Genomic DNA, 27,957 nt, shown 5'->3' on the forward strand with positions numbered 1-27,957 from the left:
CCAGACCGTTCATTTTATTATTTATTATCTTAGAAATTTTCGAGGCAAAATAAAAATCCACGTTATCCAAACAAATTAATTATCTTTGATTCCTCTCTTCTCCTTCTCCTTCTCCGCCATCAACCACCCATTCTTCATTCGTTCCTCACACTTTAATGTGGTTATGACTCTCAACTTGTCCACTCCTTCCTTCTCACGTTTACTTCCTCATCATCACCCTTCTTCTTCTGTTCTCCCCAAATTCTCTCACAACGCTTTCCCCACTCTCTCCTTCCCCGCTTTCTCTCTTCCCAACTCGCCGAGATTTCTCAACGCCAAAGCCTCCGTCAGCGAGAGCCGGAATGAAACCTCCGATGACCACACCGTTTCCGCCTCCGACCAGCAACTCCTGCTACGAATTTCTGCCACCGCTAAAGACGCCGACGAGGCCTTGCAGATGATCGCTGACAACGCTGAAACAAACTCAGGAGGTGGTGTCGTTTCCACCTCTGATTGTTGCTCCATTATATCCGCCGCTCTTAGCCGGAATAATCCCCAGCTTGCCTTGTCTGTTTTCTACGCCATGCGCGCCAGTTTTCGTCAAGGTGAGTACTGACTAGTTACACTAACATCAACATCATCATCACTTCATTTCAATGTTCACTCTTGTTGCTGTTTGTGTTTGTGACTCTGTGATGCTGCCTGTGATTTCATCAGTTGACGAGAATGGTCCTTTAGTTGAGAGATGGAAGTGGCCGAGGCCTAATGCGAATGTTTACACGGTGTTGATTAACGGTTTGGCGGCATCCTTGAGGGTTTCGGATGCTCTAAGCGTGATCAAATACATATGTGAGGTGGGCGTGTCTCCTGGTGAGGAGGTATGGTTCAAGAGTTTTCCTGTTTCCTATTCTCTCTGGTGGCATTATTGTTGTTGCGAAAATTGGACTTGTTTCTGACCTTAATGTCAACTGTTTCGAGTAATGGAAGCTTCATGTGTATTGTTGCAGGTCCCTTTTGGGAAGATAGTGAGATGTCCTAGTTGTAGGATAGCTGTTGCTGTTGCACAGCCACAGCAAGGTATTCAGGTATTCCCTCGTGTCTATGCTTAATATTATTTGTGCTACTACTTTGATTACTATGTTTCTGTTGAGAGTTTTGTATTCTGTAATTTCATAAACCTCGAATCATGGGGATAAATCAAGGACAGGGTAAGTTTGTATGTCAATATCCATTTAGTGTGCACTAGCCACTAGTACACTAAATGGCAATGACATTAAGTGCAAACTTGTATAGAGCACATCGTAAAGAATATAAATTGTGAATAAGCAAACTCAAAATATGTTTCCTTCAATTTCCTGTGTGGATCTTTTTATATGCTCGAGTATTATTGACAGTTCTTGTCTTATCGACAAAATGGCCTGATGGGATGTTTTAAATGAGGATTAACATTCAGCATGCACATAACATAACTTGAAACAAGTTGTTCAACTTTTCATTTTGTGTGGAGTAATTTGGGGCTCTGGTCATTTGTGATACATGAGGCTATCCATAGAGACACCTAATTTTTTCAATAAACTCTGGATTGTTTCTCCTGATGTTCTCATAAGAATTCTTTACTCATGCATATAACATAACTTGAAACAAGTTGTTCAACTTTTCATTTTGTATGGAGTAATTTGGGGCTCTGGTAATTTGTGATACATGAGGCTATCCTTAGAGACACCTAATTTTTTCAATAAACTCTGGATTGTTTCTCCTGATGTTCTCATAAGAATTCTTTACTCATGATTATTATAGTTTTAAGGTGGATATGAACATTTCTACTGCAGATAGTATCGTGTGCAAAGTGTCGCTACCAATATGAACTTGTCTCGGGTGACATAGTCAGTATTCAATCAGAAGAAATCAGGTTGGTTAGTCATATCATTCTATGATTTTCTTTTATCTAGTCATTTGACAAAATTAGTCCCTAATTTTTTAAAGTTTCTTTGGCAAGATTAGTATGGTTTTTTCTATGCGTTTACTCTTAGTTTAGTTATTTTGAGTTCCAACCATCTATGAAACCTATTTTTTCCGTGGGAAACACCATACATATTTGTTCCAATATTTGTCCTTTTTTCCCTTTTATTTTGGTGTAACCAATGTTTGCATTTTTTTAATTAAATAATATGTATGTGTATGGTGTTGATCATGGAGTATTCACTTTTTCTAAGGATCTCCTCCTGCCGAACGCAGCATGGACATTACAGCATGGGAAAGGGGGTTAAGATTCCTCAAGTTGATGAAGCAAAGTATTCCTTCTGCCGTTCACTCTATTGTGGTATATACTCTCCACTCATCTTTGACATATGATTGTGAGGTCATCTTCTGATTGTATAATCATGCAAGAGTTATGATTGAGGACCTATATATGATTACTATATAAGCTGGTTAGTTAGTTGTAAGTTTGGATGTATTGCCCCATTAGTTTTTTCAGGCCTCTACTTTTTGAGTTCTACAAATGCATGCCCATCCTTGAAGTACCAGAAATTTTATTGCAAGTAAATGATATGACTTATGAAAAGGAATTTTTGTACACCTCTGTTGAGTTTTTTTAACTAAACGATGGCCATACCTCTGCTGTGGTAATGGTATCACCTTAGCCAAGACCTCATTTGGAAGGATCTGAACTGGATGAAGGTTCCGTTCCCTGCTTTAAGTCATTTCAGGTTTCAGCATTTCTTTTGTACTTGTTTATTTTGTACAATGTTGTAAGCCCACAAGTCAATATATCTCGGTGTGTTGTTATTATTATAATTATTATCTATTGGGAAATAGGCCCTGAGATTCGAGAAAATAGTGCTTCATTTATTAGTTTTTATTTATATTGTTTTATTACTGAAATAACCTTGTCAATTGCTGATATCTTTATGAAGTCTCAAGGTTGCTTATCTCCTAACTACATTTTTCCGTCTTTCTCTGCCATTTAGGTGCAGACCCCTTCTGGTGTGGCACGCACTCACAGATTTGCAACTGAAACGGTTGATCTGCCAGCTCAGGCAGGTGAAAGGGTAAGTGTTGCTGTGGCAGCTCCATCAAATGTATACAGAAAGGTGGGTCCCTTTAAATTTAGTCCAAGGGCCCCGGATTTTTATCCTGGTGAGGCTATGTGCATAACAAACCACAAAGATGGGCGGGAATCACTTCTGTTAAGAGCCCCGAGAAAAGAAGAAAATTCATCATTACTTAAACCCTCCCTCCTCTTTCCACTTCTTGCTGTGTTTGCCACTGGTGATGCTGCCTCTGGACTTATTGACCCCAGCCTACCTCAGTTGCTATCAATTGTTGCAGTTTCATCTCTTGCTGTTGGATCTACTTTGAACTCCTTTGTTCTTCCCCAGTTAAATCAGGTACTGTGGTTCATTCATCAATTATATTTCGATTGAGGGATGCTGAGTTATCTTCTCTTCATCCAATTAATTTTACTTCTAGAAATAAGGAAACGACAATGCCTTATAATTTTAAATTGATAGTTGTCTCTCTTATTAAAAATTAAATTGATAGTTATTTCTTCACTTGTCACTTTCAGCGATTTAAACTTCATATTAATGGCCCAAAAAATAAACTTCCTATCCTCAGCAAAGGAGGGTGGGTTTGTGCTCTGTTTCATTACTGCTTTGAGTGCTGAAATTAGAAAGAAAAAACGTGTGATTCTTATACCTCCACCCAATTCTTCACCGACCATGCATTAATCAATGTTCTAAAAAAATACTTAAGTTAATCTACATTTATTTATGATTACAGCTTCCGCAAAGGTCGGTAGAAACAACTGCTGTCAAACAACAACTTTTATCTCAATATGATGTGCTTCAGTCTCGCATCAATGGCCTAAAAGAAGCTGCTGAAAAAGAGGTGTGCTTTTTGCATTATTTGTAACAAATGTGATGATATCGATCTCTACTTATTTTATGGGAGGGGAGAAGTTACAGATACCATTTTGGCAGTTGATCTACTCTAATTTTCCACCTCTTATGTCTTAACAATAGTATTTTGTTTTGGGGAAACTCACAAGTTCATTAAGGGAGAAGTGCTTTTTCCCAGACATGAGCATTCTTGCTCATGAAATTCCTCTCTGGCTGATTTCCTTTTAATACAATGACAGAAAATGAATGCAGAATAAAAATCTCATGAATGCAGAATAAATTTGTAATTTAATTTAGGCATTCAGATGGTATATTGACCTAATCATTAGTTGCTGATAGAAAATACTTAAAAATATCATGATCATCCTTTGGATATTAATATTATTTGTGCAGAGTTCATTAGTTGTATATCTCATTTCTCGGGACAGGATGATAGAGTAAGATTGTTTGAAAATCATTTTTGAAGAGAGTAGTTTCTTTCCTCTTCTGTCAAAATATAATATGCCTGTAGCTTGAGCTATGTAAATTTACTTACTTTGTAGATTTGGATGTTGGCTCGAATGTGCCAGCTTGAGAATAAAATTTCAGCTGTTGGAGAACCTTCTTATAGGTGAATTGCTATCGTTCGTACATCTCTGTTTCTTGGATTATTGATGAAATAATATTTTCCCTGATGACCATTTATGTTGATGTCCTCAAGATTAGTATTTAGTCTCTACTTCTCTTTACTTAATCTAGTCTGAAGATGCCATTTATCATTTATTTATATCTAGGACACGGATAAGTAAAGTCAAGAGAGTCCGAGAGAGCCTGCAGAACTCCCTCCAGGGAAGAATTGAATTGATTGCTAGCTATGCTAGGGTATGTGTTCTTTTAAAGTGTGAATATAATATCTCCTGAAAAATTCTAGTTCTCTGCAATATTTAAATCAATAAATGCATGTTGAAAGTGCTTTTTGGTCAGATTTCCTCAATGATTGAAATTGAAGTGGAGATGGAAACCGATGTTCTTGCTGCTGAAACTGCCAGCGATGTGGTAAACCACGTAATCATATATTTCTTTTGGGTGGTGATATCTCGCTGTGATAAGTTCAATTGCTTAGCCGAGGGTCCTTGTTTTGCAGGATAGTATTACAGAACAAATAGAGCAAATCATGGAGCTCGAAAATTTGGAGGAGGTACCTTCTTTAATGCAAGCCTGTGTTTTCTGGCATTATAATTACAAGCATGGCCAATTACTTTCTTAGACTATCAAGCCCAAAAAAATCAATGAAGCCATTTCTATTTTAGGTGTTTCTATGATCTGAATGCCTAGCTAAGAAATTAAGATACCCCTCCCTCTTACAATACGTGATTGCGATTTTTCCTCAGACAGGTTGACTGGTATGATAGATGAAAAATTAGCCCAATGATGTGGTTTTAAGGATGTCTTATACTGTGTTGCGACAATCTAATCCAGCTCAACACAGGCATTGTCTTTACCAGGACGTTTGATATGATAGTAAAAATTTAATCCATATAACGTGTCGGGAGGCTTTGCTTTGTGTTGCAACATAAATTATATTCGCTTACTTTTCTATGCAGAGATGGAAAATGCAAGCAGAAGCCAGTGATGAAGCTGAAAGACTTCTTAGTTCCCAATCCATGCCTTCTGAGGAAGTTTGAAGATATGGATGCATCTGATTTGTACCACTGCATCATTAGCTGTGCTTCTCACATCAATGATCTTCTCTTGACCTGATTGATCAAATGAGCAGCATTCAGTTACTTCTGCCTTTTAGCAGGGATGTTTTCAATTTTTGGCATCTTAGAACAATCACTATCATGTCTTGAGAAGAACTACATTGTATATGATCATCAATATGAGAGTTTGTGGCATCTAATGCACATATTTGTCGCCACTGAAGACCTTCCTCGTGTTGTGGCTTTCCAAGTCAAGGTAGCTAACAGCACATCATAGTGTAAATTCATTGATATATATTTGATATATAATATATATCTTATAAGAGCATTCTTTTGATATCGTTCCAATTCTTGATTGGAAGCTCCAACGTTTGTTCGACCACTTTGGATACCTATGGATACTTTTGGCTTGTGATTTTTAGTTGAATCTTTGCATAAATGTAAGTGGAACTTAATAATGATTAAAACAAAAATACAGTAGTACTCATTAATATGTACATTATACATATCACATGAATCATGATATCTCCTTCAATTGGATTGATATGTATAGAACTGGTAGGATGGCCTAATTGGAACTTGATGGAACAAAACTTCCTAAGTTCTGGGTTCAAATCCTATTGGTAACAGATCTTTCAAAAAGATATGTATAGAAAAATACTACTAATTAAAGAGTCCTATTTTGATACCTGACCAGACGATAGAGGATTAATTTCTCACCCAGGGAATGATACTCTGGAAAATATAATTAGTTAACTGTCAGGCGCTCAAATTTTCATGTTTCATCAGTTTTCATTGGTTTCCTTTTTTTATTACTTTTTGGCTGTGATTTTGTTTTGTTCCCTAGGTTAGGTTGATTTTCTGGTAGTCTGGAACCATGTTCTTTTAGGAACCGACAGTACTATTTTAAGGAACATCAAAGATCCTACAACAACATAAGTGTTGCCACTTTCAACCTCGTCGAAAGAGTTGCTAACTTGCCATTAGAATAGTCTAATAGAGGTTGGTGAACAACATGAACATAGAGGAGACACATGGCTTGTGATGATGGGGGATGAGAGTTACTCTAAGTAGCTGGATGTATATGCCCTTGCTTTTCGCCAATAAGGCAATGGCAAGTAGCAGGACTAACACACAAATTATAATGAGTTTAATTACTAAATGATTTACACAATCATCTAATTAAAACTGGCCAAATTTCTATCTCATAATTAAATTTAAATTTTAAAATATGAAAAATGAAAATGTGATTTATGCGTTAAGTTTATGTGAAAACTATTATGATATTTATGAAAGAGGATAAATGAATTTTATACAGAAATGTTTATATTATTTTATTAGTAGTTTATATAATTCAGTATACTATATATAAGATATTAAATATTGTTACGGATAATGAAAACGAAATCCCCTGAGGCATTGGGCGGTGAAAAGATGTTCTTATTTTATTTGACGATTAAAACTTGTTGACTTTGATCGATGATAATGCATTGGAGTCGGTATTTGGGGTCAAAGTTTTCTTTTTTGACGGGATTTGGGGTCAAAGTTGAACGTTGGTTAATGAGTTAATTGAGGTATACTAGCTAAGAAAATAAAATAATAATGAAATATTTTTCTTTTGAATTTCTTTTTGTTGAATGTTGTGATATTTAGATAACTTTTTTCTCTAAATGTGATAAACAAAGTGTGCTAAATTTTAAAAAGAATTACAAAAATATGGATAGTTAATTTAAAAACCGTAGTAAAATAAAACAAAAATACTTTTTTCTTTAACAATTGATACTTTCAAGGGGAAAAAACATTTACTTAATTTTTTTTATAATAAAAGGGGGCAAAGCCCATACATTTTAGTTTTTTTCAAAGGACATTTTACTTTTTAGTATATTAAAATAAAAAATACATTGGTAGAACTTTTTTATTTTACATCGGAACAATAAATTGCATCTTTAGAAATTGATCCTTGAATCTCTCTTATTCAACTCATATGTCTCTTAGTTTTTACCACTTAAATTATCATTAGAAACACATTAGTATAATTTAAGAGTTATTTTAGTATATATTTGAGGCATTGAAATTATTTAAATTTGTGGTTCAAATAAATGAAAACACGCCATAGATATTGGAAATTCCTGAACATTCACGAAACCATCGTGGATACACTTCCTTTCCCTTCAGCTCACGAAATCTCATTCTAATAATTATTGTTAATTTGTTATTCCATTACAAAGTGAATTGTACAAGTGAAGTGATTGACAATTTTTCATGCGCAAGTGCTGATTACGTACGCTTCCCTTTAGGCTTTTGCCAAAAGTGCATTAATTCATTGAAACATGAATTGAAAAACAAACAAATTGAAGTCATAGAAATATGACTCAAAATAGTGGATCAATTAGTATACTTCTAGGATTCAATAAAGGAAAAAAAAGAGCATTTTTTTTATTAGGTAGATAAAGTCATGTGTATAGAAAACAAAGCTAAAAAAGAATGTGGACATGCAAAATCTAGCATATCCCATAATCATGAGAGTATGGGACTATGGGATGGATACTTTAGGACTTTGACTCTATAGGATTCTTATGTTTTTTTTTTCTTCATCGGTAAATATATAGGATTAATTCTTATGCCACCAGTTCATCAATTTGGTTAGATATATGATGGATAACCAATAATAACACAAAATCTAAACTTTACCAATATATACTTTTTATATGAATAAAGATCACACGTACATCAAATCAAACTTAATTATTCTAGCTACCACATCATCGTATATATATTAAAACAAGAAAATATAAATAAAAAAATGGCAACATTAGATTGGATATCTTATCTGTGTATAAATATTTTTTACACTTTTTTAATTTGGTGCATAAATATTTTTTATACTATTACTAAATATAAATTAAACTATATCCTTAAAATTGAATGACAACTGCACCAAGATTCGATTAGTATTTTATAAAAGATAAGTTTTTATCCACAAATGGACAATATATGTATAACTACGATACATTGTCTTGATATAAATATTCGTATTTCAAAATTGCTGTTTAAAAAATTTCACCATTTTATAAATATCTAATTGGTGAAAAGACAACATTTATTTTGTGGTGGTTTGAAAGAGAATCACAATATTTTCTCAATTTAAGGGATAATTGCACTTTTGAACTCTTAATTTGGCGAAGTTAGACCCATTAAACTTTTGAGCAAGCAGATTTGGTCTTAAACCTTTTAATTGTTTCAAATCAAGTTCCACTATTCTTATTTATTATTCTATTTAAAACTCAAAAGTCTCATTCTTTAATAAAAATCCTTACAAATTGAATCAATTTAATCACTATAAACATTATTCCCATAAAAACTCACTGATCAACATATAAAATTTCAACCAAAAATTAGAAATTCCAAAATTTTCACGTCTTTAAATTGTATCCATTTTCAGAAGATCATGGAAGAATAATGAGTGCCATATACAATAAAGAATAATCTTGTTTTATTAATTACTACCATCAATTAATAACCAAAAGATTCCTTTTGCTAGCAAGAAGAAAGAATCATGAATTATCAATTATTCCACCTTCGTAGGATAATTTGGGAAATAATTATTCAAAAGAATATTCTTCCCAAAACAGCAACAAAGATTATTGATTATTGAAAAGTGTAACAGCTCATGCTGCTAAGTACACTTTATAATACTAACCACTCAACGAACAAACAAAAACTCCACCTAGAGAGTGTAACTGTCATGAATGTTTTAATTAACCAATCATTAAGCCCAAAAAAATGCTCCTAAATAGAACGAATCATGCTCACCCATAAACATATAAAATGTTTAAATCACATTTTAGTTTTTCATTTTAATTATTTCTTATATTAGTGGCCTTGAACCAATCCGTGATGGGTCCAAAATCCAAATAGTACATATTTAATTCCACTTAAATAATGTCTCAAATTCAAGCATTGTATGTAACAAAAAAACATCTACTATTAGGAGAGTTAGTCATAATTGAATGGAAATGTTAAAGAAAAGATTGTCTTCCCTAAATGGTACAAGTAATCACGCCAAAAAAATATTCAGTTGCCTTGGTCCCTATAAAAAAAAGCAATTTAAGTTTCTTTCAATTATAATTGATTAATCCTAATCCTAACATTAATATGGCATTCAAAATTTAACGGAATTTACTGCTCTGATTAAATGTGGTAAAAATTCCGAGTAATTCTAACATTATTTTTAAAGAATTACATATTTTCATGTTGATATTTTTTTCTCGAGACTAATTTCTTCAATACTCAAAATCACATTAAATAGATAAACCTTTCCCAATATTTTTTTTTCTTCATAACATGTGAAAATTCAGTAACGGATGCACGTTATTTGCCCTCTCCACAACTTAAAACTCCTTGGATTTCTGTTACTATGTGTAATGAAAATATTGACATATTTTTAAAAAACTATCGGGATATATTGAACAAATTTTCAGACTATAAGAGCTTGATTTTCGTAATGAATCATTAACATTATTACAGGAATCAAATCACTGAAATTCTGGTGACTAGTTGTGGAAAGTGGAAAGAATTAGGAACAGTCGAAGACGAAATCAGAACCAAAACGCACTGGAAGTCCACGTGGATGATCTGGAAAATTCAACAAAAATATTCGGTAGAAAAATTAAAAAAAGAAAGAAAAAATAGCAATAATTAAATTCCGCTAAAGAAAGCAAAGTACAAGAAGTAATATAAATACACAGTACCCGTCGTCACTTTATGAACGTGTCACAAAATTCTCGCCTTCTCACAAAACGTCCTGGCGCGTAACAAACTCTCATTTTTTCTATAAAACCTTCTCTTCCGATACAGAGCTATCGTAACCGTTTTTGTTTCTCTCTCTCTCTCTCTCTCTCTCTCTCTCTCTCGCTTTCAATCAATTATGGCAACCCAAACCGTTCTCGTTACCGGCGGTGCCGGTTACATCGGCAGCCACACCGTCCTCCAGCTTCTGCTCGGCGGTTTCAACGCCGTCGTCGTTGATAACCTCGACAATTCCTCCGAAGCCGCTATCCATAGAGTCAAGGACCTCGCCGGAGAATTCGCCGGTAACCTTTCCTTTCACAAGGTACACGGCGCATTCTCTCGTTGTTCCACCGTTTTCGATTATAACTCAATTTTGATTGGTTGTTACTTGTTCGGTCCTCGTGATTTCATTATTATTATTATAATTTTGCTTAGGGATGATCGTAATCGTAATTTGTTTCTAATTAGTTTTTTGACAGTTTTTTTGGGATTTATTTAATTAACAAATGTTTTAATTTATTTATTTATTTATTCATGGTGCTTTGAGAGTTTCTATTTTTTCATGCTGAATTCTTTGTGGTGGGCCCAACCAACAGGTAAAATTCACAAAAGCAAAAGTTTTGTGTGCTTTATTCCTTGAAATTAAAGGTCGGTCATAGTTTTGAATTGTGTGTTTTCATAATGATTTAGTGTGTGTTTTGAAATATAAGCGCACAAAAGCAACTTCCATTAGCTTTTAGGGTTATCTGTCGTGATTTTCGCGTCACCGTGTACACAAACATGCTTTTAGAATGTTTCACAAATGGCCTGACAAGTTCAAATGCACTTTTAGATGTGATGTGAGTTTAGTTGATTCTGTTATTGAATCCAATGTTGCTCTTTTAGGTTATGATTATGTTAGGTATGCTTTCAGTTATCAGTATTAAGTATTAGACCCAAAGAAAGTAATCAGTGTTAGTATTAGACCTCATTTTATTATTATTATGCTGAACTGATTGTTTTCATTGTATATTTTCCCTCTACAGTTGGACCTCCGTGACAGAGATGCACTGGAGAAGGTTTTTGCTTCTACAAAGTATGGATTTGTGCTGAAGTTTCTGTAATTTTAATAAGGATTGCGCTTTTGCCTGCCTTTCGCTTTCCCTTGTAGTTTTATTTGAGCCCTGATATTGCAAGTTTTAACTGTTTCTTATATCTGTATCTTTTTGTCCAGGTTTGATGCTGTCATACATTTTGCTGGACTGAAAGCAGTCGGTGAAAGTGTGCAGAAACCGCTGCTTTACTATGACAACAACTTGATTGGGACAATTGTTCTACTTGAAGTCATGGCTGCCCATGGATGCAAGAAGGTAATAACTGGTCATGTACATTTAGTAGCCATTAGCCCATTAATTTGCATTGTACAATTGTTTGTTGAGACAATTCAGCAGAAACTTCATGTTTAGATGGATGGAATTGAGTTATTTCTTCTTCTAGTACCTTCATGGGTTACAAATAGTTTTGTCTTGATGCTGCAATCTGGTTTAACACTGCTATATTTCTTGTATGATTTCAGCTTGTGTTCTCATCTTCGGCCACTGTATATGGATGGCCTAAGGAGGTCCCGTGTACTGAAGAGTTCCCTTTGTCAGCAGCAAATCCATATGGACGAACCAAGGTATGATAGGAAACTATTAACAGTACTTGTTAAAACTTGGATAGTATAACTGTAGCTGATGGCAGCTTGGAAAAAAATCAGTCTTGATTTTAATTTCATATTTTGGGCAATTAGCTAGGAACTTGGAATTGGGATTGTGGTCCTGTACAAAACACCTTTATCATTTGTTAAACAACAATGATATTTCCACTTTCAGTGTATCATTACTTTTTTCTTGAGCTAGGAGAAAAAAAAAAAGAAAACGTGGTTTTAACATATTTCAAGGAGGTCGAATGGTGTGGAAATGTCATGGTTGTTTGTAAATCATTACTAATTGCAATATTTCTCTTCGATTCTAGCAGTGATATCTAATGAGAGTTCTGTCTTACAGCTTATCATCGAGGAAATTTGTCGGGATATCTACCGTGCAGAAGAGGAATGGAAAATTATACTGCTGAGATACTTTAATCCTGTTGGTGCACATCCTAGTGGTAATATTGGCGAGGATCCTCGTGGAATTCCAAACAACCTCATGCCATTTGTTCAGCAAGTAGCAGTTGGCAGACGTCCTGCATTGACAGTTTTTGGAACAGATTATAGTACAAGTGATGGCACTGGAGTATGTTATCTTTTTTTCTTTTTTATGTTTTAGTGAACATTTTTCCTTGAAAAATTGCAACAAAGCTCACACTGCCTCACGCCCTATCTACATAAGCCCCCACTTCCCCTCATTGGAACCATCTATTTCAATTTCTTAAGATCTACCTTTGATTTATTCTGTGATCTGACAGGATAGACCTTATCTTTTTCTCAGGTTCGCGATTACATTCATGTTGTTGATTTAGCAGATGGGCACATAGCTGCATTGCATAAACTAGATGATCCTAAAATAGGTACTATTCCAAATTCATCACTGTCTTCTAATAATTTATTCAGTGTGTTTGTTTTAGTAAGCTCTGGCAGTAGCCAATGGTTTTGACTTTTGAACTGATGTTTAATTACTACAAGTAATTGTTAATTTTTCTGTTTGTTCTTTTCTCAGATTTTCTTTAATGTTATGTTGTTTTGGTAAAATCTCATTCTGGGCTTGTACAGGCTGTGAGGTTTATAACTTGGGAACAGGAAAGGGAACATCAGTTTTGGAGATGGTTAAAGCTTTTGAACAGGCCTCTGGAAAGGTAACTAATTGATGATTCTATTCCTGGTTTTATATTTGTGTTGCCATCGTATGCAGTCAATTTGTGCCATTCTTTCTTTTTCTTCCTTAGATTTTGAATTTGACAGGGTAACCATTCATGTGAGACATACTTAGTCTTTTAAGTATCATTTTATTGTATATTATGATTTAAGCTTTCTTTACCAGATGACTAACAATTTTTTAATGTTCAGAAAATTCCACTTGTAACGGCTGATCGGAGACCTGGAGATGCTGAAATTGTTTATGCATCAACTGAAAAAGCAGAAAGAGAACTGAACTGGAAGTAAGTGTTACTTTGCTTTGCTATCAAGTGAATTATTAAGTGGCATCTATATTACTCATTTTCCACCTTTTGACTCACAAATTTATCTTCTTTGTAGGGCTAAATATGGAATCGATGAAATGTGTCGTGATCAATGGAACTGGGCTAGCAAAAACCCTTATGGCTATGGAGGATCTGAAGATTCTTCTAATTAACGTTGATAATTGCTAATCTTAGTACAAGTTCTCTTCTTGGTCTTTTTAGGAACCCTGTTACACCATAGGCCACTACAAATATAGTTTTCCTTGAAACTTTTCTTTAGCTATTCTAAGGTGGAGATAAATTTTGTAATTATGAATTCTAATAACGTCTTAAATAAGTAGTGGTTTACTTTAATTTTATTGTTCTTTAGGTTCCGGCTTACTGGCAATTAAATGAGGATCCTCTCATGTTCTTCAAGATCATGACTGCATCCTGTTTTGTAATCTTAAATCACACAATTTAGAATATGATTAATGGTTATAATATTACATTGTTATACTTCCTTCGATTTTCTCTTTATTTTAATTCTAGCCTACTTTTGAATGATGAAGCCAAAATCTTTAACCACATGGCAACATGTTGCTCATGGCTTCCTTCAACTGATAGATACCCTGCACAAGACGTAGGACTCAGTAGGAGTATAACCAGCGGCCATTTGTCATCATCACTTTTAAATTCAATAATGATGCGTACAAATTATTAGCAATTGAGTGGAGGTGGAGTAGGAACTCAAAATCCATCTTGCCATTAAAATTTCACACAATCCTTTTATATTGAAGTGTGATTAATCAGTACATTTCGTGGTTAGTTGTTTACAATTTTTTTATAGGAAAATGTTAGTTGTTAATAATGTTAGTAAATTAGTCAACCTCAAAGTTCGAACCCCAGACCTTTCACCCTTCCAAACTCTTATGTCTCTTAGCTCTTAACACTTGAGCTAACTTTCGGGGACAGTTGTTTACCATTTAATACAAAGATTTAGTCACTCACTGCTTTTAGGGTGGTTGCCCTCGTCTTAAACAAGTGTTAATCTCTTTTAAACAGACAATTATAAATATTGATAAACACAAATTTTCATATAAAAATATTTAGTAACATATATTTAATCAAATATTAATTTAGCTAAATTGTTTAGAATAAATAGTAGCAACATTTTTACTTATAATTACTCGTACAAAATAGTACTTCATTTCTTGTGTATAGCTCGTAACTACGAAAGATGTCCTCGTGAAATTATGCAGTAATGTATCTCAAAATGACATCTTATTTATATTGAGTGTGACTCTTTATTTAACTTGTTCATCGAATGTTGAATATATAGCACAACTAGGTCTGATTTATGGATCACAATCATTCTCTTGACCAGCAGGACTACACAATTGTTCTCTCGACTAAGTCTTGTTTATGGATCACACTATTGTTCTCCCGACTAGGAGTCTAGGACCAACCAACTATTCTCTCGACTAGGTCTGACTTATGGATCACTTTTTTATTAACAAGTCGGCTCAAACATAATTCAATAAAAATAAAATTATGTCTAAACATTATGTTTCCATACTACTTAACCAAATGTAGTATTCTCTAATATGCCACCTTCGCCCCCTCCTCAGGAGTCTCTCTAACTAGGTCTAAATTAATGGTCTCCCCATTAATAACAACATACTAATATAGATTTTCGTCTGCTATAGAATATGAGTTGAAGTCAATGACTATTCCAATAAAAAATCTTTCCCACTCTTCAACAATTGGTAAAGTAAGAGAAGTAAGAGTGATATTGGCCTTGAATCTCATCAAGCTGACAATTCGGCTTATTAAAAATATAGAATAATTCACACATGCAATCTTTATGTCAAGTTCTAGTGGTTTTAGGGGAGAAATATGGGAGAAAGAAAATCAAATGGATCATTGTGTGAAATTGTGAGAAGCATGTAAGGAAAGAAAAATCAAAGGAAATGAAAAGTTTGTGAAACTTAATCAATGAAAATGAATAAAATTTAAGTATGTATCGTAAGTGAAAAAAGTGGAAAATCAATTTATGGTTCTGAAAAATCGGAAAGTAGTACAGTAATGAGTCATTTACACTTCCTAGCGACATAGAAGGTGCTCAAAAAAGGACAAGGGAACGGAAATATAGCGGTAGGGACGTTTATCCTACCCTACTTTTACAAACTTTGAATCGCATCTCGTCCTTTTCAAAACCAAGTCTCCACAAACCCCTTACAAAAACGCGCTTTATCTAGCTTGCAATTGAGCTTCTTCATAATCGACACAGCACCAAACAAACACGCTCCATTCCGCTTCTCTCTGTAACCGTCGCCGGCGATCTGTTAGATCGCGGCTGTAACCGTCACCGGAACTGATCCAACAACCACAGATCTGAAAATCCGAAATGGAGAATCTCATATCCCTTGTGAACAAAATCCAGAGAGCTTGCACCGCCTTAGGTGATCACGGTGAAGAAGCTAGTGCTCTCCCTACTCTCTGGGATTCCCTTCCTGCTATCGCCGTCGTCGGTGGCCAGGTACTGCATCCTCCCTCCGATCCTTCACCGATCCCTCACTATATATCTCTTCTCATAACATTCATTTCGTTTTTCTCTCAGAGCTCTGGAAAGTCCTCGGTGTTGGAGAGCGTTGTTGGCAAAGATTTCTTACCTCGTGGATCAGGTAGGTCATCACTGTAGCTTGCTCTTTTTGCCTCTGTGATCTGTGCTTGTTATTGTTATTGTGATTGTGATTGGAAAACGTTTTTGCAGGGATTGTTACCCGGCGACCGCTCGTCTTGCAGCTTCACAAGATTGAAGAGGGTAGCAGGGAATATGGGGAGTTCCTTCACCTCCCGAGGAAAAAATTCTATGATTTTGGTAGGTTTTCTCTTGGCATTGTTTGATTTGTTTCTTTATCATTGCTTGTGAATAAAATTGTTATGTGTTGACAAGGTTTCCTGATTTGAATGTTATTGATCACTTTAGATTTTTTTTTTCCAAGTGTGAATGTTAATGAATGATGATCTATATTTGTGTAGTTGCTGTAAGAAAGGAAATTCAAGATGAAACTGATAGAGAGACGGGACGAAGTAAACAAATTTCAAGTGTCCCAATTCATCTTAGCATATACTCTCCCAATGGTTCGTTTATCTTCTTTTGCATCCTAGTTTTCGGTTTGGCATGTAATATGTACGTAGATCTGTTGGCATTGGCAACAATGCTTAGTAGGATCATTTCGCGATCTATTTGTTGGTTTCTTTTATTCGAGTTTTCAATTATTGATAAGCTCTTCGGCTTTTGCAGTTGTTAACTTGACGCTCATTGATCTTCCTGGACTTACGAAGGTAGCTGTAGGTACGTCACAAATAGACATGTCTTTTTGGTCTTTGATTTTAAGACAGATAAGTGGGAGTTCCTCAGTTTTTGTTTTTATGACGTGCATGATATTACTAGATTTTTATTGTGAAATTACAGAGGGTCAACCAGATAGTATTGTCCATGACATTGAGAATATGGTTCGTTCGTTCATTGAGAAGGTAGTGTTCATTCAAGTGCTAAAGCTTCTATTGAGAAATAATATGTTTGAGGAACAAACATTTCAAGCCTCTTACCTCCCTGCACTAAATTTACGATGCAATTTTAAAAACTTAATTTATGCTTCTATAGAATTTTTCTTATTAAGATGGTTAATGATGCAAAAAACTTGCAGTGTTATTTTTCTGAATGCCAGTTTTTTGTTTTTGTAACAACTGATGGTAGTAATTGATAGAATTTTTTGAAAAAAAAAATGTCCATGTAGTAAGATTAGTATACTGAGTTTGATTTAATTTTGCAGCCGAACTGTATAATTTTGGCCATTTCACCTGCTAATCAAGATCTTGCAACATCTGATGCAATTAAAATTTCCCGTGAAGTGGATCCTACTGGTAACTTCAATATTTTCTTTTCTTTTGCCTTTGATTACTCTTCATTTTGCTTGCAACTAGCGAAATCTTTTGTTGTTTCTCTAATTCTAGGTTTATTGCTTTCAACTTTTAGGTGAACGGACCATTGGAGTTTTGACAAAGATTGATCTTATGGACAAGGGTACGGACGCTGTTGATGTAAGTCCAATAATTTTTATTTCTAAACAAAAACATGCAATGACATGGGGATAATTCATTACTTGGTTAAAGATGCTCAAAATATGGAAAAGGCGTTTGCAGATCTTTCATAATTCTACAGCATTATGTTTGAAATATAATTGGATGCCTCTCTTGAAAGCTGCTCTACTATCCATTCATTTAATGGTGAAAAGAGATGGGAGAATACCAATTATCAATCACCAGAATAGACTGTGAACTTTCCTTAAATATGAGCTTGATTTCAATTGACACTGAATTCTTTTTTATTCTTTAAGAGACTTAGACTTCCTTGATTTAGGATGGATTCTGGATATAAGGTGTTAGCTTGAGTGTCCAACTGTCCATAAGGCTTGTGATTTCTCACGTTAAAGTATTACTTCTACTGCATAATTGAAAATAGTTTCATTAATCCTTGCTCACCTCCTTTCAAGTATTTGACATTGCCCTGAAGAATGGGCAAATGTCATATTCCATGAAAACGAAGAATATTAAATGCTTATACTTGATTCAGTACTGATCTGTTATATATACTTTTGCGTTCTCAGATATTGGAAGGAAGAGCATACAGGTTAAAATTTCCCTGGGTTGGTGTTGTGAATAGATCACAAGCAGATATAAACAAGAATGTTGACATGATTGCTGCTAGGCGTAGAGAACGCGACTACTTTTTAACTACCCCTGAATATAAACACCTGGCTAAGAGAATGGGTTCTGAGCATCTGGCAAAAATGCTCTCAAAGGTACATGTGTAACAAATTATAGCATCAGTTGGCCATAGTTTTATGTTTTTGTGTAGTTATTGTTTCAGTGGCTTCCCATGACTAAGTCTTAATGCTTATATCTCAGCATCTGGAGACGGTAATCAAATCCAAAATTCCCGGCATTCAGTCTCTTATTAACAAAACTATTGCGGAAATTGAATCTGAACTTTCTCGTTTAGGGAAGCCAATTGCAGCGGATGCTGGGGTAAGTTTGCTCTTTGCTCAACCAATTTACATTATCAGTTTCAAAATCTTTGGTAATCTATGTGAGTCCACACTGCCCTATACTTCTTGTATTTCCCTCTTATTCTGCCAAAATCTTTGGTAATCTATGTGAGTCCACATATGCATATCCATCCCCACTATATGTCCATTGATTTTGATGAATTGATCTTATTTTTGGTAGCTCTGGTGATAAGATGATAGCATGGCAGTTCATGTTATCGGATCCTAATTTAGTGTATCATATTGGAATTCTCTAATGACTGATTACAAATCACCTGCAGGGCAAGTTATATGCAATCATGGAAATATGCCGCTCGTTTGATCAAATATTTAAAGATCATCTTGATGGCGTGTATGTCCTATCATAACAATATAATATGTCATTCCTTTGTTTCAAAATTATCATTGTTTCGCTAACTTCATTAATATGCCAATCTCCTACAGGCGGCCTGGAGGTGATAAAATTTATAATGTCTTTGACAATCAGCTCCCTGCAGCTTTGAAAAGGTTGCAATTTGATAAACAGCTTTCAATGGAAAACATAAGGAAACTTATTACAGAAGCTGATGGGTATCAACCACATCTAATAGCTCCAGAACAAGGATACCGTCGACTCATTGAATCTACCCTGATCACTATCAGGGGCCCTGCTGAGGCAGCTGTTGATGCGGTACTATTTCCATTAGAGAATTAATAACAATTGGAATTTCACCTCTGATAGTCACTCCTTTCAATGGAAATTTATTTGTGTCCAAAAACTTCTTTTGAGATCTTTTGTGGTGGTGGAAAGCATTTTGTGAAATAAAATACATCATTGAAGTGCACCGCTTAGTCCTTTTCGTATGTGTTAAAACTTAACCTCAGCTTTAACCTAGTCGAAAGCCTGTAAATTGGTGAATTTTTTTCAAATTTGATATTTTTTATGCATTATACGATTTTGTCATAAATGATTTATTTATGCATTTTACTTTAATCTTTTTCTGATCTCACTGTTTATGCTTATTGAAGTGTTATTTTGTATTAATGCTGCCAGGTTCATTCCCTACTAAAGGACTTGGTTCACAAAGCTGTTAGTGAGACTCTGGTATGTTCCTGTTGATACATAAATATTTCTGCTGTGTTTTTTGCTGCTTCATTCGTCCTCAACTAGTTTCATACTAGGTGCACTGATTTTGCCACGGTATTCTTGTGACTGTTGATATCATTTCAATGCTTCAATTTTAGAATTTGAAAATAAGCAAAGTTTTGGGGTTTTCTATGATCGAGTGTTCCAATATGTATGCTCTAGATGATGTTGCACAGTAATAACTAACAGAGTATTTGCTCTGAGAAAAGGGTTTCTAAATGTTTTGCCATAAATTTTGGAAAACAAAAATCAATTTGACATGTAGTCTTTGTTTTTGTATGAAATGAACCTCTTGTTTGTCATCAGATGGATTTCTTTTCGTTCATCCTAACTTATATGGGGTTCACAGTTTTCCCGTACATAAAGAGTTGGTTTGGTTGATTCGCAGGACTTGAAGCAATATCCTGGTCTGCGGGCTGAAGTTGGGGCTGCAGCTATTGACTCACTAGAAAAAATGAGGGACGAAAGCAAAAAAGCGACACTACAGCTGGTTGATATGGAGTATGGCTATCTGACAGTTGATTTCTTTCGGAAGCTTCCTCAAGATGTAGATAAGGGTGGCAATCCCACACATTCAATTTTTGATAGATATAATGATTCATATCTAAGGCGAATTGGTAAGTCTTCAAAAACAGTCTCACTCTGTCTTAGACTGATATTACAACTTTGTTCTAACAGTTTAGCATGTCCTTCGTCTTCGAAATACATTGTACTAATGACTGCTTCATTCTCATTCTGTATAAACAGGAACCACAGTTTTGTCTTATGTCAATATGGTCTGTGCTACTCTGCGGCATACAATTCCAAAGTCAATCGTCTATTGTCAAGTGCGGGAGGCAAAACGAACTCTACTTGATTACTTTTTCACTGAGCTAGGCAAAATGGATGTGAGAATAAATCTGTCTTTTCAAAATTTATGATTATGCTTTCATTTTTTAACAAACTTATTCAAAAACGAAAAATCATTGAGCTGTTTTCCAGTTGGTTTTAAAATTTGCCTGCATAAACCCTCTTTGCAGATGAAGCGTTTGTCCTCATTACTGAATGAGGATCCTGCAATTATGGAACGACGTAGTGGCCTAGCAAAGAGACTGGAGTTATATCGAAGTGCACAAGCTGAAATAGATGCAGTTGCTTGGTCAAAGTAAATGCGTATTTGCATTTGTTGATCACGTTTATAGGCAGCAGTATTACCATTTCACGTCCATTCTTCATACTCATTTTTCAGATTGACATTTTAAGTATATAGTATCTGTACTGTCATCTTCATCTGATTTTGATAGAAGAAACATATTTTTTTTGACTCTGAGAGTTGAGTGCTTTTACGCTCTATATAGATCTTTCACTTTTCAGTCTTTCCAAGTATCAATTGACCAATCTATTTATTTATTTCCAAACAAGTTGTGAATACAACAGGGTAAATTTTTCTAAGTAGGTTCTGATGTGAAGTTTATGCCCGTGATAGACAAATAACAATGAGCTCTGGCTTTGGCCCTCCTTTTAACAAAAAAAAAGAGCTCTGGGTGGAATGGAGTCATAAATACAATTATATAAAGTCAAGTTCAGAAAGGGTAAATTCAATCAATTTAAAAGAAGGCGAATTGAAAGCCTATATCAGACTAACCATAGCAATTTTATGCTTCTGAAATCTGAAAATTATATGAAAATAAAAATATTGTAGAGATAAGATTTTCAAAATTGTAAATAATGTATAGGTTGTGAAAAATATTTATTTTAAATTATAAAACTTAGTTATATAAATTAAAGTACCATTATTTATGTATATTAATTAGGGATGAATCATCCCTCTTCGGCTTAAGAATCCAGCGAGATCCTCTCTCGGTACTGATGATGACGTGAGGTGGTGAGTGCCTGAGAATGATGGTGGTGTTATTGGACCACAATGTGATGGCTTGCAGAAGACATTTTAACGCTCAAGTCAGTGTCATTGAAAGAGAGTTCGTGAGTCTCATTAAACTCAAGTATCAATGCTTGAATGAAAAATGTAAGTAAAAGATAAAACCTGTATTTATAAGTTGTGTCATTGATGGTTGTTTTTGCAAGAGTGTGGGAAGTCCTTAAGTAAAAATATGAAAATAATTAATAAGAATAAAAACATATATGATGCATTAAAAATGGGAATAAAAAAATAAACTGACGTGGAAGTTGGAGAAAGCACCCGGGGAAAGCACTGGAACATACGACGTCGTTTGTTGTCAAAAACCAAATCAATGTCTTTAGCACGTAACGTAACTAACAATGGCAGGTTTTGCCTTCTTCGGGTTTCAAACCGAGCCCGTGAGAGAAGATTACCTCCGCTGAAGCCACCACCACCACCACCGCGATTCTCACGTAAGATTCATAAATTTTTCATTTCTATTCCATTCTCTCTGTTCAGTTTTTCTAATCCTTTACACGAATTGATGCGATTTAAATCTCACATTGCTGATATCATCAACTCATTTGTAGAATCTCCAATCTCAGATCCGCATTTCACTCTCACAATATTCATATCCATGGATAAATCGCTTTTTCATTTTTTCTTTTCCCTCATTATCATAATCCCCGAATATTCCCAGAATATTATTTACTTCTTCGTTGATCATGATGGTTGGTCAAATTTAGTTTTTTCCAGAAAGAAAAATGTGTACCAGATTCTGATACCTTAACAAATCAAATTTGATTCACACTTGTGTTTAATTGTTTTTGGATCCCAGTCCTTGATCGTCTTCTCCATGGCTCCATTTTATGAAAATTTCAAAGCAAATCCATCTTACTGTATTATCAGGTAGATGCTAAAATATAAAATTGACATGGGCATTGATTATTTATCACCAGTGAAGTTTGGGTATCAAGTTTTTTCTTAGTTATGGTTTGTTCTTCCTTGTTGTTATGGCCTGATCTGTCTTGAGTTTTACATTTTTGGGCTCTTATGCTGCTATGTAAATATTTTAGCATTTACATACATACATATTTTAGGGAACTTGGGCTGTATGTTTATGTAGTTTATGATTTTTCTTGCTTTTATGTAGTGAATAAGTGGAAATGTCAGGAATTCAACTTTTGGGGTTTTGGTTGTTGTTTTTCATCTACTTGATTAATTTCACCTTGCTCATATTGTCAAATATGTCATGGATCTGTCTGGCTCTGTTTGGTTACCAGTTTCATTTTTCATTATGTGTGTTTAGGCTACTTTTTTGTGAAGAGAAAGTGTCTCGCGATGTGTTGTTTTTCCATTTTCATACTTTTATATTGGTAACCAAACGGATCATGTATATTAAGCTGGACCATGGCTGTTCAGTTGCTGACATATGTTGTTGACAACAGAAGTGGCCTGAAACTTTTTTTTTTTCACCTGAAACAGTTTATCATGTATATGGGGGGAGATTTCATAGTTTATCTATGCATAGACACACTGACAATCCGATTAGCTGAGTGATCCATTTTCTTTCATTTTAGATTTTTTTGAAGATTTCTGAAGGTACTCAGGAGAAACGAGCAGACGTGCATAGTGTCATGGCCGACGAGTTTCCCAGGGAAAGTTTTGATCGCTCAGGACCTTTGCATTTGACGTATGTCTTATGGTAAGATCTATCTTCGGATCTTCCACTTGAAAAAGTTCTCTTCTTTTTTTGTGCACTTGGATAATTAGTATCTTAGCTATGTCTTGTGTACTTTAGATTACAGTGTTTCTTGTTCACCATGTTTTATGTCTAATGATAGCATCATTCCCCTGATTGTACATAACAGAATATCTTGAGGGAAGTATGGTGAAACTACCCAAGTATTCTATTTATCAGAACCCTAATAACTATGGGATTTTCTTTTTGCATAGAGCATCAATATTGGAAATTCTGGTTGATTTGCTTGAGATCATTTTGAATCATAATAGTTGTATTTGAGGATTACAATGCTTTTTCACCTATTAGAACTTAGAAGTATTTGGTTAATACAAAATAGTATACCATGTAATTCAGGGATAATGCGTATCATCGAATGTCAGTTGCTGCTAGTTTGGTCCAAGGTGTTTACATTCTAGAAAGGGACCGGCAAGACAAACGTGAAGGTCCTGATGCTCTTGCACCACCTTGGTGGACATTCTTCCACTTTCAGCTACTACGTCCACTTGTAGATGATGTTGATTCTTCCATCTTTGGTGCAATATATGAGTTCAAGCCTCAGTCATCTGAGTATAATGACACTTTATACAGAAGTCCACGTTATGTGATTGCCTTTCGAGGGACTCTAACCAAATCACACTCAGTTTCGCGTGATATTGAGTTGGATATCCACTTTATCCGTCAAGGGCTTCATCAAACTTCTCGCTCTGACATAGCCGTTCAAGCTGTTCGAAACATGGTTGCCACCGTAGGCGATTCAAATGTTTGGCTGGCCGGACACTCCCTAGGATCAGCAATGGCAATGCTTACTGGGAAAAGCATGGCCAAGAATGGCATGTTCATTGAATCTTTTCTTTTCAACCCGCCATTCGTATCGGCTCCGATCGAGAGAATTAAGGATGAGAGATTGAAACACGGGATTCGATTCGCAGGCAGCGTGATAACAGCTGGACTCACCATTGCTATGAAAGCCAAGCAGCAGCAGGATATACCGCCTCTTGATCCGTTTGCAGCTTTGGCAGCCTGGGTTCCATGTTTATTTGTGAATCCATCAGACCACATCTGCTCAGAGTATGTCGGATACTTCGAACACAGAAAAAGAATGGAAGACATGGGAGCAGGAGTGATTGAAAGGCTAGCAACTCAAAACTCGCTCGGTGGCCTACTGATGAGCGCGTTTGGGAAGGAATCAGAAGCGTTGCACCTCATTCCTTCAGCTTCTCTGACTGTTAACATTGCTCCTGCAGAAGATTTCAAAGAAGCCCATGGGATTCACCAGTGGTGGCAACCTGACTTGCGCCTTGAACACAAGCTCTTCAATTATAAATAGTTCCTGTAATTTATTGAGGGTTGCTGATTCTGATTTTCTGAAGACTGATCAAATTCATTTTGAGCAAGGTATATTTTGAATGGTTGAAATGTCATTTTGCTCCAGAAGTTTGTAGATAGGTGGCTGTTGCTACAAAACCTTTGTCCTAATTTATGAGTGAAGAAGCCTTGCTGCTGAAAACTGTTTACCCAAGAAAAATATGATACACTGCTATTGGAGTAAAACGAAAAGTAGTAGTGTTTGAACTAGCTTATCCTTGGTTCATTGATGCTTATAATGTTGTACTTGTATGTAGAGTTTTTAGCTGAAAGTTTGATCATTAGATTTAAATGATGTATTTGCCTCCTAAGAGAAAAAATTCCCTTGATAGAAGGATATTTAAATGATGTATTTGCCCCCTTAAAATTCTTATACTATTTATTTCAATCATTCAATGTTGATATTGTTTGATATGTGTTGCATTTTTGCTTAATTGAATGTTGGCAAGCGACCTTGAAAGTAATATTGGAAGTTGCTTGTCTTCATTTAGAAAATTGAATCAACCGGCATACTAGTAAATAACAAAATGAAATCCAACTTCAAATTGACTCCATATCTTTTTGGGTAAATTAGCCTGAACTCCTCTGCACGTTATCACTGTTGCAATGATTTCTTCTCTATTATATTTAGTAAGACACTAATCACCCTTATTTTATTAGGAATATTGCACTAACATCCTCTGAGGTTTATCATACTATTGCATTGATTTCCCGAAGTTTTTTTTTTTTTTTTTTTTACATTGAAAAGATAAACTACATCACTTCAGGGTTGATCCTTGGACCTCAAGACCTCTACTTATACTAAAGCAATCACGTTCCAATTAATCTTACACGTTTAATGGTAATGATAATGAAATTTACTGAAGAATGTTTTTTCCTCATACTTATTAATTTACTTCTATCAGTATCAAGGGTAGGTTTTAATTTATTGAAAAATTCTTTCTTTGAATTATCAAAAACTAACTCAGCTCATGGGTACAGATTCAGTAATTCATTGATCTATATATATTGTTCTCCGAAGTCCGAAGCACCAAAAAATAATTTATCTATTTATTGTAAAGAAAAATATCTAAATTTGGTACTTAATTTAATATCTTAAGATTAGTGTTTTAATTAATCAATATCCAATAATATTGCCCGAAAGAGGGGGCCGCATTTGACGATCTTTTAGGAGTGGCCTGTCCACAACCCAACCAACCTACCCCAAAGCAATTCCGATGCAAAAAGAAAAGATGGCGATTTTAGTCAATTACTAGTAGGTATCACTTTCAAGCATGGCATCCAACTTTACTTAACCTACAATTAATTACTTAGTACAAAAAAAAAAGGCAAAAAGCTTCACTCCCTCCCTCCATCTTCCTTTCAAACTCATCATCCCTCTCCCACTTTCCCAACCCTTTAACTTGTATCAAGAAAGGAAAATTGTCACCTTTCCCACATTCATCCTATACACATACACAACAAAAAATGAAAATGACTAGTACATAACATTTCTAGCTTTAGACTAGGAACTAGAACAAGTGAACAACTTTACAATTGAAAACCACTAAAACAAGTAAAATGTAAATACATGTTTATGTTTACATAGATGGTGAAAAATCACGATGAATAGAAACAACTTCTCTTAGCTCTTTGTCTGTTTATCCAAAGATGAACTAATGTCTAAAATTGCAAGTCTCCAAAGATGAACTAATGTCTAAAATTGCAAGTGTGGTAACAAATTAAAACAAACTTGAAATGAATTTTAGAGTAAGAGAACAATTACTTCATTGTACTTTCTTTTTCTGGATTGGAACTCACAAGCAGATTTTAACAATGTTTTTATCCAAACACACCCTAAAACTTGGCAATGAAGTAGGAAAAAAGAAAAATCATCTTTACAATTTAGATTTTGATGCCTCCATTGCTGCTTAACCTGACTAACAATTAACAACAATTCCAGTAATATATCACTAGTTACTGCTATGAACTCTACTCTTACAAACAAAAAAAAAGTAAAAAGAAAAAAGAATTAGCAGTGAAAACCTAACACAGATCCATCAGTGACGGCGATTGCGACTCTGCAACCAGCTCTGGCCACCACGCGGTGGGTGAAGAAATGCAAAACCCTCACGCGCCCCGCCATCTCCAACCTCGACTCGATCTCCATCGTGGGCTGAACCCTCAACCCGATGCCGAACCCGGCGCCGTCGCCGTTGGCCAGCGTGGGACCCAGACCCGCCGGGGCTGAAAGGGGGAACGACTGGACGTTGAAGGTGGCGGCCATGTATTGTGTCCGGCCGGCGTCGATCTCGCCGGCGGGGATGAACATGAAGCCGACCTGGTTGCCGGAGTAGAGGAGCTGAAGGGAGCTGTCGTAGTGGGAGAAGGCGGCGCGGTTAGGGTTCTTGACGGAGGCGTACTGGGAGAAGGTGAAGTTGACGGTGCCGTTTGCGACGGAGAATGAGGGGAACTGGACGCCGCTGACGGCGATCTTGGGGTCTTGTGGCTTGAAGACGGTGTAGTAGACTATGAGGATGACGATGACGATGAAGATCAAGAAGATGGTGGCCACGACACATGAGGCGAGGTTGGTGCGACCTGACGGTGGCCGTGGCCGCTTTGGCCGGCTGGTTACTGGTATGGTGGTGGGGTGTACATCCGCCATGGCCGCCGGTGGTGGTGGTGGTGGTGGTGGTGGTGGAGTGAGAGTGGATCTATGTTGATTAATGTTATGTGGATGCAAATGTGAATGTGAATGTATGCAAACACTAGCTAGTAGCTAGAATGAATGAATTGATGGTAGGAGTAGGACCATGTCACCTTCTTTGTTTCTTTGTTTCTTTTTACTTTTTAATTTTTCTCAATGATGTTGCTTGGTACATTTATATTTTATTATTATTTCACACCATTTTTTGAGAAAATGAAATGAAATGTATGTTTAGGATGCATGAAGAAAAATGAAAACGAGTCAGAATCACTATGAATAGAAGTAACTTTCATTAACTTCTGATGCTTAACTAACGTGATTTTGATTTCACCATGAGTAAGTTTCAATTGTGTATCCAAACATGTATGAAAACTAAAAAAACATTGGGAATTTATAATTTTTATTTTGTTGTAAAAAATATTTGTTAAAAATATTTATTGAAACTTGACATTTTGTCTTGAAGTGTAGCTTTTCATTGACTATCGACTGTACATTGAGTGATAGCGGTGGTCCCTTTTGACAGACAATAGTAAAGGGTAAGGTTTGTGTAATTGTGTTGATGTACA

The 27,957-nt window shown here is 35.4% G+C and overlaps 5 protein-coding genes across 8 annotated transcripts; 4 read left to right on the forward strand and 1 right to left on the reverse strand.

The window, feature by feature from the left end:
• The first annotated feature begins 76 nt into the window (after positions 1 to 76).
• Positions 77 to 5,900, forward strand: LOC130713793 (uncharacterized). 3 transcript variants are annotated; one of them, XM_057563595.1, is made up of 13 exons: positions 78 to 584; positions 697 to 857; positions 987 to 1,064; positions 1,809 to 1,888; positions 2,215 to 2,299; positions 2,622 to 2,687; positions 2,949 to 3,368; positions 3,763 to 3,870; positions 4,424 to 4,491; positions 4,655 to 4,742; positions 4,845 to 4,916; positions 5,005 to 5,058; positions 5,465 to 5,900. In XM_057563595.1, exons 1-13 carry the CDS (start codon positions 164 to 166, stop codon positions 5,543 to 5,545), a joined length of 1,782 nt encoding a protein of 593 aa, XP_057419578.1. In that variant the 5' UTR covers positions 78 to 163; the 3' UTR covers positions 5,546 to 5,900. The 3 variants fall into 3 exon arrangements, 2 of the variants coding, with proteins under 2 accessions (XP_057419578.1, XP_057419579.1); XM_057563596.1 differs by lacking the exon at positions 2,622 to 2,687; XR_009011034.1 differs by lacking the exons at positions 4,424 to 4,491; positions 5,005 to 5,058; positions 5,465 to 5,900 and having other exon boundaries at positions 77 to 584.
• A 4,426-nt stretch (positions 5,901 to 10,326) lies between these two features.
• LOC130714516 (UDP-glucose 4-epimerase GEPI48) lies at positions 10,327 to 13,994 on the forward strand. Its single transcript, XM_057564414.1, has 9 exons — positions 10,327 to 10,676; positions 11,380 to 11,429; positions 11,568 to 11,703; positions 11,910 to 12,011; positions 12,382 to 12,609; positions 12,805 to 12,883; positions 13,086 to 13,168; positions 13,380 to 13,471; positions 13,569 to 13,994. Exons 1-9 carry the CDS (start codon positions 10,491 to 10,493, stop codon positions 13,663 to 13,665), a joined length of 1,053 nt encoding a protein of 350 aa, XP_057420397.1. The 5' UTR covers positions 10,327 to 10,490; the 3' UTR covers positions 13,666 to 13,994.
• A 1,601-nt stretch (positions 13,995 to 15,595) lies between these two features.
• LOC130711400 (dynamin-related protein 5A) lies at positions 15,596 to 21,069 on the forward strand. The gene is made up of 16 exons (XM_057560993.1): positions 15,596 to 16,013; positions 16,095 to 16,158; positions 16,248 to 16,355; positions 16,517 to 16,618; positions 16,782 to 16,832; positions 16,953 to 17,014; positions 17,314 to 17,404; positions 17,517 to 17,581; positions 18,148 to 18,342; positions 18,449 to 18,568; positions 18,870 to 18,940; positions 19,033 to 19,258; positions 19,622 to 19,672; positions 20,103 to 20,331; positions 20,462 to 20,601; positions 20,734 to 21,069. The coding sequence occupies exons 1-16, from the start codon at positions 15,882 to 15,884 to the stop codon at positions 20,860 to 20,862; spliced, it is 1,836 nt and encodes a 611-aa protein (XP_057416976.1). The 5' UTR covers positions 15,596 to 15,881; the 3' UTR covers positions 20,863 to 21,069.
• Positions 21,070 to 21,917: 848 nt separating this feature from the next.
• LOC130713673 (GDSL esterase/lipase At4g10955-like) lies at positions 21,918 to 25,114 on the forward strand. 2 transcript variants are annotated; one of them, XM_057563459.1, is made up of 3 exons: positions 21,918 to 22,066; positions 23,174 to 23,298; positions 23,692 to 25,114. In XM_057563459.1, the coding sequence occupies exons 2-3, from the start codon at positions 23,231 to 23,233 to the stop codon at positions 24,662 to 24,664; spliced, it is 1,041 nt and encodes a 346-aa protein (XP_057419442.1). In that variant the 5' UTR covers positions 21,918 to 22,066; positions 23,174 to 23,230; the 3' UTR covers positions 24,665 to 25,114. The 2 variants fall into 2 exon arrangements, with proteins under 2 accessions (XP_057419442.1, XP_057419443.1); XM_057563460.1 differs by lacking the exon at positions 21,918 to 22,066 and adding an exon at positions 22,122 to 22,502.
• A 1,302-nt stretch (positions 25,115 to 26,416) lies between these two features.
• Positions 26,417 to 27,483, reverse strand: LOC130715655 (uncharacterized). The gene has a single exon (XM_057565772.1). It carries the CDS (start codon positions 27,347 to 27,349, stop codon positions 26,714 to 26,716), a length of 636 nt encoding a protein of 211 aa, XP_057421755.1. The 5' UTR covers positions 27,350 to 27,483; the 3' UTR covers positions 26,417 to 26,713.
• Between the last annotated feature and the right edge of the window lie 474 nt (positions 27,484 to 27,957).

This window comes from Lotus japonicus, chromosome 4, assembly GCF_012489685.1.
Source record: "Lotus japonicus ecotype B-129 chromosome 4, LjGifu_v1.2".
Lineage (NCBI taxonomy): Eukaryota > Viridiplantae > Streptophyta > Magnoliopsida > Fabales > Fabaceae > Lotus > Lotus japonicus.